This window comes from Gorilla gorilla, chromosome 11, assembly GCF_029281585.2.
Source record: "Gorilla gorilla gorilla isolate KB3781 chromosome 11, NHGRI_mGorGor1-v2.1_pri, whole genome shotgun sequence".
Classification (NCBI taxonomy): domain Eukaryota; kingdom Metazoa; phylum Chordata; class Mammalia; order Primates; family Hominidae; genus Gorilla; species Gorilla gorilla.
The window spans coordinates 19,516,534-19,528,533 of record NC_073235.2 but is presented as its reverse complement, the minus strand read 5'-3'; the positions used below and the strand labels follow the sequence as shown (position 1 = coordinate 19,528,533).

The window sequence follows — 12,000 nt, the reverse complement described above, 5'->3', positions numbered from 1 at the left end:
TATATATATACGTGTGTGTATATATATATACAGTGTGTATATATATATACACGTGTGTGTATATATATATATATATACACGTGTGTGTGTATATATATATATATATACGTGTGTGTGTATATATATATAGTTTTTAGACAGGGTCTTGCTCTGTCACCCAAGCAGGAGTGCAGTGGTGTTATCATAGCTCACTGCAACCTCAACCTTCCTGGCTCAAGCAATTCTCCCACCTCAGCCTACCGGCTAGCTGGGACCACTGGCACCGGGCTAATTTTCTTTTTTTTTGTAGAGATGGAGGTCTCACTATGTTGCCCAGGTTGGTCTCCAACTCCTAGATTCAAGTGATACTCCCGCCTCAACCCCCAAAGTGCTGGGACTACAGGCATGTGCCACCGCGCCTGCCTACTCTTTTAAAGACGCTAGGGATGCAAAGAAGAGACGAAAGCAAACACAAAACCTTTTTGATCTCAAGGAGCTAAAGGTCTGAGTCTGACACTTCCCATCCCACACATATATACAGAGGGAAGGATCTCTTCTCCAGCAAAAGTTTTCACGAAAGTCATCTCTTTCCTCATTGCTTAAAAGAAACAAAAAGCCAAGAAGCCGTTATGGAGCGGGTGTGGGGGCCTGTGACCTTTTGTCTAGTTGCCATCCTCCGGGACCAACAAGGGGGTACATCAAATAAGGGACGCGGCGGCTAAAATGACGTGAACATAGGAGTCCGCATTCTCTGAGATGTCATTCCTCCAGGAAGACCCAGAAACCGTGAATAGGGCGGCGTGGTGGGCAATATCTAAAGCGAGGTTTCCTGGGAACGCGATGCCACTGGCCAGGACGCTGGAGAGGGCAGCGGGCGTGAAGAATCCCTTCTCAAGGGGTCCGTTCCTGGGCCGTATATGGAGAAGTCTGTCCAAGCGTGTGTCTGTAAGGTCTAGAGCCGGGCGTGCATTCAGAATCCTCAAGCTCATCTGTACTTGGACTCTGACCCTGAAGCGAGGCGGTTTCCGAAGTCTGATTCACCGAGGGGACAGGACCTATTTGGGGCATCCGATGGCAGCGAGAAGAGAAGGGAGCCGAAATGCAAAATATTCTCAAGATGCAGGAGGAACCCCTCTCAAGGAGCGCCACGGAGAAGACTTCAGAGTACGGGCGCGATGATCCAGCACGACGCCAGGACCTGCAGCCCAGCCCACCTCTCCCCGGGCTGCTGTGGCGCAGGCGCAGTGGCGCCGCGCTCCGGCCCCAGCGCGCATGCTCTGCCCGGCTGCGGCGCTTCGGGCAGGCGGCAGCGGCAGCAGCGGCGGCGGCGGCAGAGGAAGTTTCCGCTTTGCACTCCACCCCGGTAGCAGCTCCGCGGCAGGGACAGCTTCCTCCGGACGCTTGGCGGGCTTCGCTCTCGCCTTACGACAGCCCGGTCGGATCATGGGGTTGCCCAAGGGGCCGGAGGGCCAGGGTCTTCCGGAGGTAAGAACGCCTCCTCCTTCCCTGACACGTCGGGGTTCCTGAAGAGAGGGCCGAGCCGCGGGGCGGCGGGCTGAGCGGGCCCTGGGTGCGTTAGGGGCGCCCCGCCCCCTTCCTCAGGTGTATCCACCTCAGGGAAGCGCCGACCCTCTTCTTGGAGGCGGGGAGCAGGTACCCCTGCATGGGCAGGGGGCAGCGGGCGGGTGAGGACAAACTTAAGCCGCTCCCGGGTCTCTTGGGGCGGAGGTGGCCTTCCTAGCCCGACACCTGCTCTGACGCGGCCCCACGCGCCGCGGGGTCCTGGGCTCCCACCTTTCTCCCTGTCCGGGACGGGCTCCCCCACCCCGCGCCGCAGGGCTAGCCCCGAGGGCCGAGGCTGCTGGGCGCTGGAGTCACGAGACCGCTCTCCGAGGCGGTTCGGGCTCGGGTGGTGCGAAGGGCGGTGACCTTGGGACGTCTACCGCCACCCCGCAGAGTCCCGGCGGCCCGCCCCACCCGCCTTGCTGTCGGGAGGGGATGCCACCCTCCTTGCATTGACCCGGGCCGGGGCGGCGGGAGGAAGTTTGGGAGACTTGCGCGCACCAGGGAGGTGTCCCGCTGGGTCAGCGCGCCGGGGCGTTCGGGGTGGGACGCACTCCAGGGGTGCTGTGTGGCGGGGGACCCAGCTCTGGGCGGAAAGGTTGCAGCTTCTCCAGAAGAGGGCGGGGTTGTTTTCCGAAGGTGTTTGTGAAGTACTCACTTAGTGCTAGGGAGAGGGTCATGAGTGGTTTCCGGATTTCCACGTTTGCTGGGAATACAGGGAAAGTGTATTCATTTTCTTTTGGCTGCAAATACCACTTAGCATCTCATAGGTAGTTTGCATCTGTCGTCCCTTTCAGTTGATTTTACTCAAAGGCTAGTCTAGTTTACTGGATTCTGGAGAGAAATGGAACCCACGCCGCACCTCTGCCTTTTTCCTAAGGTTCTGGAGCAGGCATTGGGCAGGGTGACTGCTTGCTTGACGTGGTGAGTCGTCCCTTCACACTTACCTGCCAGTGACCAATGTTACTCCTCTGCACTCCTCCCAAATCCTCAGTTCTTTCATATCACAAGTATCCACTAATTGAGGGATCACTGTGTTCTGTGTCCAGAAGCTGGGAATATATATAGTCTGAAAGGACAGATTTGCTTGTCAGTGTGTGCTCGCCGAATGCAAGTCCATTTTGTTGTCTTAAGAAAACCTGACAAGCATAATGTTGTCAGAACCCCTGTATTAGGTAAAATCTTACATGCACGTTGCTTGGGATGGGACCCAGGATAGTGAACAATAGGATTTGTACTGTGACATTTGAAGTTTTCTTTTTTGCCACTTCTGTATTCTAGGCTCTCATCAAGTTTTTGCCTGGCCTTTTGCTGTAGACTTCTGTCTGGTCTCCCACGTTCTACTTTAAATCCGTCCAACCCAATATTCCACAGTACTATCAGTGGAGGTCTTTCTGGGGGGAAAATAAATAAATAAATTAATGAAGAGCAACCTGCTGCTCTATGTCCTTCGTTTAAACTTTCACTGACTGCTAAGAGGCCACACTCACCAGGTCAAGCAATAACTTATCATCATTTAGTTCAGAAGCTAGTAAATATAAATATGGATAGTCTGTGTTATTAGGATGTCACTAGACCAGTTAATTCATTAATTCATTCTTTTTTTTTTTTTCTTTCTTTTTTTGAGACAGAGTCTCACTCTGTCACCAAGGCTGGAGTGCAATGGCATGAGCTCGGTTCATTGCAACCTCTGCCTCCCAGGTTCAAGCAATTCTTGTGCCTCAGCCTCCCCAGTAGCTGGGATTGCAGAGGTGAGCCACTGCCCTGCCCGAATTCATTCTTTTTAACCCTTTACAAAGATAGGTAGACTTGGCCTGCCTTCCAGCTTGCAACAACTATAGTGGACGGAAATTGAAAGTTTATTGGGCTTTGTGTAAGAGCTCATTGTTGTTTGTCTTTGTCAGAAATTTAGCTTCAACAACTGGATGTATTAACCAGCCTGGTGGATTTTTATCGCTTCAAGAGAGGGTCTTTCATTCCCAGCAGATCAGACAGTGGCCCTTTTCCATTTGATTTCAGTGTTAATCCGCTAAGTGAATTTGGAGTCATACATTCCCATTTAGTGTCTTGTGCCAAAATTACTTCACAAGTTATATTGCAGAAGTAAACTTCTCCATGCTAGGGGTGAGTGGATGGAAGCCTGGGCCCTGCATCTGTGGTGGGGTGGCCAGTGGGTGCCCATTAGATAGGTGTTGAGGCAGTGATGATCCTATTTTTTTTTGTTTTTTTTTTGTCTTCTTCTTGTGTTTTCATAATAAATGATTGAAGAAATGAAGTGTTCCTGTTTTACACCCCAGAAGTTTTAAGAAAGTACTTGTATTATCTCATTTTCTTTTTCTGCTGACTTGAACTACAACTACTCTTTAGCTTCTCTTTTCTTAGAGTGTTTTCACTTGTAGATGTTTCTCAACCATCCCAGATTTTTTGCAGAAGGGAGAAGAGAAGGTGTGAATTATTTATATTACTTAAGAAAATTTTTATGTCCACTAGGAACTAGTGAATGCTGATCTTCAGGATCCTTAATGGACTGGACCAGGGTCATTTCAGAGACGGATGTAGCTCAGTGCTGTCACCTCCCCCACGCCACTCCTACTCTATTGCAGGGGATTATCAGTCACTTTAATAATTCTGTATTAACTATATTTTAATATGTATACTCCCTTTCCTGGCAGTTTATACATCAAAATAAACTTCTTTCCATTGTCAGGGATGTGATCACCGAAACATTTTATTAATACATGACTGGTTTAGGTTCATTTACTTTATGTAAGCATTAGTAGATCATTCTTTATTTAATAAGTATGTCCTTGGAGCTTAATGCTGTTTGGATTCAGAGGAGTAAACCCAAGTATATAATATATAGTCCTCTCCTTAATCAATCAGTAGCCCAGTTGCAAAGACAAGCATGTATATAACACTAGATACCTCACTTCGAAGAGGTTGATACTTAGTTATATGACAGTATATAGTTGATACTTAGTTATATGTACAGAAATGCAGAGGAGAGTGGCCATTTCAGGATAGACTTGTGAGGGATGGTGTTGAATGGGAGCTGGAATTTGAAAGTGATTTCTCAATGGTTAGAGAATATAGCCATGGCCGTGTCTTGATTGTTTTCGGGGTAGTTAAAGGATGAACCTGAAAAGATAGTTTGGTGGCCAAAGATCTGAATGTGAAACCAGACATCTGGAGTTTATCTTACAGGCAGTGTGTGTGGTGCATTGTTGATAAGGGCTGGGAGGGTGAGCTAAAGAGGGATAACATGAAAGCTGTGATTTAGGAAGGGATGAGCAAAACACATTAAAGGAAGAATCTATTGTGGTGATGTAGCCAATGTCATCTGCTCCTTGGCAATGATCTTGTGGCATCAGGGGATATACCTGGTGTTCCTTTATTCAGCATATCTTTTACCAGCCAAACTTTTACCTTTTGTTTTAGGTGGAAACAAGAGAAGATGAAGAACAAAATGTCAAGTTGACTGAAATTCTGGAGCTCTTGGTTGCAGCTGGGTATTTCAGGGCAAGAATTAAAGGCTTGTCACCCTTTGACAAGGTAAGGGGAAATCTTTCTAACCATTACACTGTCTTTTGTCAGAATGACATGGTTAATCATGGCAAAGAAAGGAGGAAAAGATGATGTTTTAACTTCCTCCATGTCTGTGTTTCCATTTCTTCCTAATTCACATTCATTATGGAAGTGTTCAAACTTCTTTTCAAAGACAGAAATGATGTATCAGTGAATACGTCAGTTCCTTTTCTGTGCACAAATCTTTAGGAAATGTAAAGAAGCAAAATAAATAGTTCCTTCTTTCAAGGAATTTACAGTTTGGGTGGGGATTATAAAACTTATGGAAAATAAAATAATCAGAGTTAATAATGAGCTATCCCAAGTCAGCGTGCTCACAGACGGTTGCCAGATATTCTGCGGATAGTAAATGCTCTGATTTAGGCTGAGAGAGAGATCGCTATGCAATGAAATCTTTTAATTCAGCAGAACCTTGAATGATGATGCACAAATCATAGTAATAGGTGTTGAGGACACAGAGAAAAAACAGAGGCACAGTTCTCAAAGAGCCCAATTTCTGTAGAGTGGGGATGAGAGACAAGTGAATCAGCATGCGCAGAATAAATGGCATGATATAGAAAGTGCCACCGTGGACTGTGCACAGAAAGGACGCATTCAAATCACACAGGGCAGGCTGTGGAAGACAGTGCTGAGTGCTCCACGGGGTCACAGTCCTGGCTGTGCCTAATAGAATCACTCTGGATTATTTTATAATGCAGAACCCAGGATTCACTCATTGAAATTTTGGTTAGCTAGGTCTGGGCTTGGGCCCTGGAATCTGCATTTTTATTGGGCAACTCATAAGAGTCTAAAACAGCCAGGGGTAAGATTTACTGTTTTTTTGTTGTTGTTGTTTGTTTGTTTGTTTGAGATGGAGTCTCTCTGCTGCCCAGGCTGGAGTGCAATGGCGCAATCTCGGCTCACTGCAACCTCTGCCTCCGGGATGCAAGTGATTCTCCTGCCTCAGCCTCCCGAGTAGCTGGGATTACAGGTGCCTGCCACCATGCCTGGCTAATTTTTGCATTTTTAGTAGAGAGGGGTTTCACTGCGTTGGCCAGGCTGGTCTCAAACTCCTGACCTCATGATCCACCCGCCTCGGCCTGCCAAAGTGTTGGGATTACAGGCGTGAGCCACCGTGCTCAGCCTTACTGTTACTTTTTTCTAATATCAAGCTGTGTCTGAAAAGGATTTTGTTTCAAAATGGGTTTTTAGTCTTACTCTCATTTGCATCTCAGAGAATTCCTGAGGGAAAAGTAGAGCCAGGGATTCTCAGGTAGATAAGAAAAATAAGATGTATGGAAACAAAATGTCAGCCTTGCTGCCCATGTGTCTGGTCGATAAAACACAGAATTAATGTCTGTCCTTTTGACTATAAAGAGGATCTATGTACAGTATGTTCATTTAATAATAAAAGTCAGCTCCTCAGTCATGCCAGCCACATTTCAACTGCTCAGCAGCCACATGTGGCTGGTAGCTACTGTACTTGTCCTTGCAGATAACGGAATATTTCTGTCACTGCAGAAAGTTTTCTGTAACGGTGCCATTTTAGATTAATTGTACTTGATGGGGTAAGGAGGACACACTCTCTCTCTCTCAAGATATATAATTTTGTATGTTTACTGAGTCTATTAGAGCTATTTATAATCCATCTACCTTCCACTTCTTCCATTCTCCCCAAACTAAAAAGAGAAAACAAATATTTTCTTTATATCTTGCAGGTAGTAGGAGGAATGACTTGGTGTATCACCACTTGCAACTTTGATGTAGATGTTGATTTGCTCTTTCAAGAAAACTCTACGATAGGTCAAAAAATGTAAGTTTTTCTATGGAAAACCTAAAGGTGGGGAGAAGGGAACTAACTTTTGAGTGTCTACTGTGTGCCAGAAGTTGGTTGGACACTTTACATAGTTTATTTTAACTTTTATTACAAGAGGTATTATCCCTGCCTTACAAATGAAACTGAGACTGAAAGAAGCCAAGGTCACACAGCTAGATCAAAGTTTGTAGTGACTACTTAGTTTATCTTTCCAAAGACAGCTAATATCGGTGGAAGTTGATTAGAAAGAGGAAAGCAGATGCTTTCCTTCCCCATTGCCTCTGTGTAAGGCAGAGCCTCACTTTGCCTGTCTTCGAGAGAAAGCAGCATGGTCTCCTTGCTAGAGATCTCACCTGAGCATACCCTGCCCAGTCTTTTGTAGCACAGCAGCTCACCAGGGGCTTGGCCATTTCATTAGACCGTTTGGGATACCTGGTTCTTCTCCCAGCCTTCCAGTGGGTCTCTGTGTGGCCTTGGAACAGCCACTCCTTCTGTGGGCCTCAGTTCTTTTATCCGTCAGAAGAGAGATTCCTGACCTCAGATATGTGTGATTCTGTGACAGTCTGTTTATTCATTTTTCTGAAGTATTACCTTCTCCCAAGAGAAAACACTTCCAAAAGGAAGAAAGGGGTCTTATAAATAACAGGAAGCAATAATGGTGGGAAAATGAAGCAAAGGGGGAAAAAAAAGTGGGGACAAAAGGCAGAGTTGGGGTAAGACTACCACAGTGATGGATCACAAAATGCTTTGTTTTCCTACTATTGGCCAAAGATTTGCCCCTGTGTTTCTGGCAGCCAAGTGGAGGTGGTATCTGTGAGTAACTGAGCATCAGGAATGTTGCAATTTACTTTATATTTATACAGCATTTTCCCCGTAAGTTTCTAATTGCCTTTGTTTTTTTCTTGTTGACAAAAGAAGCATATGCCTTTAGCTGTAGCTCAGATCAGCCAGCTTTTTTTTTTTTGAGACAGAGTCTCACTCTTATCACCCATGCTGGAGTGCAGTGGTGCCAACACCACTCACTGCAGCCTCGACTTCCTTAAGTGATCCTCTTACCTCAGCCTCCTGTGTAGCTAGAGCCACAGGCATACACCACCACGCCCAGCTAATTTTTAAATTTTTTGTAGGGATGGTGTCTCACCATCTTGTCCAGGCTGGTCTTAAAACTCCTGGGCTCAGGCAGTCCTCTCACCTTGGCCTCCTGGGATTAGAGGTATGAGCCACCGCACCTGGCCTATGCTTCTTAATCAGGCTGTTCATTAGCATGAATTCTTTGTCTTCTTGAGGATGCTTTTCTTGGAAGCTTCTGTCTTTGAGCTGATTGCTTCCTATACCTGTGGCACCCTTGATGTGCTGGTATTTCTTTTCATTGCATTTTTTCTGTGCTAGTTTTACCATTTCTTGGATCCCACGTGTGCTTTCTTCCTAAATTCCCCTTGAGTTTTCCAGTGGTTGTTAGGCCCTGTTTTCATTTCGATATCCTTAGAGAATATGGTAGACTCCCATCAGTGGCAGCATTCCATTATACTTTTAATAGATACGGGAACACAGTATTTTTCTATGTCTTCTCAATTCCTTGTCTATATTTCTGAAATCTAAAAGACACTGAAAACTGTTTTTTCTTCTTTTAGGTTTAGATACAAAGCTTATTTGGGAGCAAAACATAACCTGAATTGACTGAATTTATAGCTTTATTGATCCCACTTATGTGACTATTTATAAGTTTTGCTAAATAAATTTTTTTTTATTATAGAGTGTGACTCTAGATTTTCCTGGGTTCTTACATAATATATAATATGTACCCCTTAGGTATTCTAAGGAACTAAATCTAAAAAATTCAGAATTCTGAAACACATCTGACCCAAAGGGTTTGGATAAGGGATTGAGGATGTGTTATATTCTCTGGTAAGTGCTTGATGTGTGTCTCTTAAGTGCAGAGCCATGAACTGTAACTGTGGGCAAAGCTGGAGACGGGTTTACGTGACTAAGGACCCACCAGAGTCAGCAGTGCATCAGGTAGCTCATTCTTTATTATCTGTAGAAGACATATTATAGCCACAGGGTACTGAGTCATCTAAAAATCTTTTCTGTTTGGTTTTGGAATGTGTTCTGTTTGGTGTTCCCCCCCACCATAGAGTTTCTGGTTAGGTGCAGTTTAGACTAAAACTGCCTTATGTTTGCAGTCTTCCAGTATATCTAGTCAATTTAATGGGTGGGCTGGACGTATGTCCAAGGAGCACACTTGCCTATTGAGGGCATGGTTGTCTCTCCAGCTGTCTTCTTTATGTGCCCAATTGAGGCCTTGTTCTCTGTCATCTTTCTTTGCTGAGAGTTCCATAAGCTTCTATCCTCTACTTCTATCCTCTTCTGAAGCCCCATTAACAGAGGGTCCTATGGCCGGAGGCCCATAAATGAGATTTTACATTTATAACTGAGTTCATTTCAACAACAAACATTTTATTGGGCATCTGTGTTCCAAGCACTTGCATGTGTATTTTATTATTTTACCTTCACTACCGCTTTGAGTAGGGATTGTCCCTAGTTTTATGATAGGAGTATTGGACCTGGACCAAGTTACTTGCCAAAAGTTTCAGAGTTGGTGGTGGAACTTGAATTCACACCCAGGTTTAATTCACTGTCTTTCAAACTGTTTGCAGTGAAGAAAGCAGTGCACTGAACACTCTTAAAAACTAAAGGAGTCAAACTAGTCACAGCTGGGCATGTTAAAATCTTAGTCTAGGAAACCGGCCTGGTGACCTCTGCAATTGTTAATTTCTGTGATTTTTAGGAAATCTGAAGGATCCACCTAGAGCCGCAGGTAGAAGCTGAAAGGGGATTGTTAGATTTCTGGAAGAAGTCTTTCTCACTTTCTTTCCCTACCCCCAGCCAGCCTGCATTTTCCTCCATGTCCTCACCTTGGCTGCCAAGACTGTCCAGACTTGGCAGTAATTTCTGAGAGGTGGGTTTAAGAGGGTTGTAAATCCTAGGATGACCCGTGATAGCCTTCTCTCTGGGCCTTTATGAACTGGGTGAGTAGGCTGGCTCCGAAGAGTGGCCAGGAAATGCCATGTCTGAAGGCAGGGGGTTAGGCTGGATGGTGGTGTGGGTCCCAGCCTCTTGTTTTTAAGCTACTATGTATGGTTCTAGGCAATTGGTAACTCTATGCAAACCAATATATCTGTAACCACAAGAGGGAGCTCTCCTCCTGCTGAATCAAAATGTAACTAAGGAAAGGCTGTATTGATCACGTGCCCCTGCATAGTTAGTTGGGACCTGCATTGAGCAAAACCAGGACTGATATTCATTTTCATTTGCTAAGCTTGGAGTTTAGGCAGCAGTACCAGTTGAACACTCATCTCTTCTTACAAGTTTCAAGGAAATTAAATAAGCCATGAGAGTCTGATGGAGATCAAAATTTTAAAAAAAGCTTAACAGAGAACCTTAGATATGTTGCCAAATGGGTTTGTTAGTGCTTCACTACCAGGCTATCCCATGTGAGTCCCAAGCAGACCTGGACAACCACTGGCTTCCCCTGTGGGGCAGGCAACATATCTTATGGCAGAAAAGATGCATGTGTCCCAAAGACAGGCTGCCCAGAAAGGAAGGGCACCAGGAGTGGCTGAGAGCTGCATGAAAATTTTCTTCTTCCTCTCAGGACTTTTGTTTTGTTTTGTTTTAAGAGACAGAGTTCCACTCTGTTGCCTGGTCTAGGGTGCTGTGGCGTGATCTTAGCTCTCTGCAGCCTCAAACTCCTAGGCTTAAGTGATCTTCCTGCCTTAGTCTTTTGAGTAGCTGGGACTGTAGGAATGCACCATTATGCCTGGCTAATTTTTAAATTTTTTTATGCAGACAAGGTCTTACTATGTTGCCCAGGCTGGTCTCAAACTCCTGGCCCCAAGTGACCTCCCTCCTTGGCCTTCCAAAGCACTAGGATTACACGCATGAGCTACCATGCCTGGCCCCTCTCAGGACTTGTGGATAAATCACTCTTCACCCCTTCTTCTGTTAGGGAGGAAGGGTGAGGGGGAAGAGGCAGCAAATATTCTCCTATATGCTTCCCTCCTAAGAGGAAGATACTCCCTCTCTTCTATGAATGTGTGCAGTGAGGGATTAATCTTCCCCCTTCCATATTTTTTTCTATTAACACATTGGATCTGACATTTGATCTTATGATCAGTGGCGTGTTACTGTTGTCCTCAGCAGTTTTAACCTTGGTCCCAACTTGTGAAGCTATTTTCCAGATACCAGACACTGTTTCTTAATGTGTTCTCTAGTGCCCATTCCCTGGGGGGCTGTTTAACTTTAGCTCCTAGGTCACCTAGTTACTGTTAATACTAAGACTGAGGGGTGAAACCTACTAAGTGAATCATAGATAAGACAGTAATAACTCTTACCCAGCCCTGAGTCAGATGTTCATCTTGAGGGTATCTGTCTCCTTAGAAGGATTATTGAACTGCAGAAAGATAAAGGTGGACAAGACTTCTCTGAACAAGAAACACTTCTGGGAGACCCAAAACTTGTTGAATTTGAAGCACCTAGTAAGTTCTAAGTGACCCTTGTTTACCTGGACCTTTGTCTATTAGAACATAGTACTATATAGGCCACAGTAGCTGCTGTGACTGGCTAAGATTTTTTTAAAGGGTCTTGTGTGGCAATGTAACCTATTCATGTAGGCTGAGCCAGAAGCTCCTATTTCTCCAAATGTCCACAAGGCCATGCCTGGTGACTGCTTCTCAATGTTCCCAGGCTACATACCATGGCTTTGGGGTCAGGCACACCACTGAATAGTATCTTTTCTCTCCCCTTGAGTCTGATCCAATTAAGATAGTATAAGAAACAGGAATCACATAGCTAGAGATGAAATGCCAACTGATTCGAGAAGGAGGTTTCAGGCCGCAATAAAACAGACTTGCATACAAATCCCTCCACCAGTGCTGCCATAAACTGTCCTACCCCAGCTCAGGCTGAGCTGAGAAACCTTCCTAGCAGGAGAGGATGCTTTCCTCCTGACCTACAGAGAAGAAAACTCTGAGGCCTCAGGAAGCCTGGTTCCTCCCTTCTCAGTCCCACCTTGTGGT

General features: G+C 45.3%; 1 protein-coding gene across 2 annotated transcripts in view; it reads left to right on the top strand.

Annotated features, from left to right (window-relative positions):
* The first annotated feature begins 1,197 nt into the window (after positions 1–1,197).
* The window catches only part of CCDC93 (CCC complex scaffolding subunit CCDC93), a 94,239-nt gene continuing 83,436 nt past the window's right edge, over positions 1,198–12,000 (top strand). The window contains exons 1-3 of one of the 2 annotated variants that reach the window (XM_019022647.4): positions 1,198–1,464; positions 4,981–5,094; positions 6,825–6,919. In XM_019022647.4, the coding sequence (XP_018878192.2) occupies positions 1,252–1,464; positions 4,981–5,094; positions 6,825–6,919 (422 nt within the window). In that variant the 5' untranslated portion in view covers positions 1,198–1,251. The remainder of the gene's footprint in view (positions 1,465–4,980; positions 5,095–6,824; positions 6,920–12,000) is intronic. The other variant, XM_019022648.4, reaches the window with a different exon arrangement.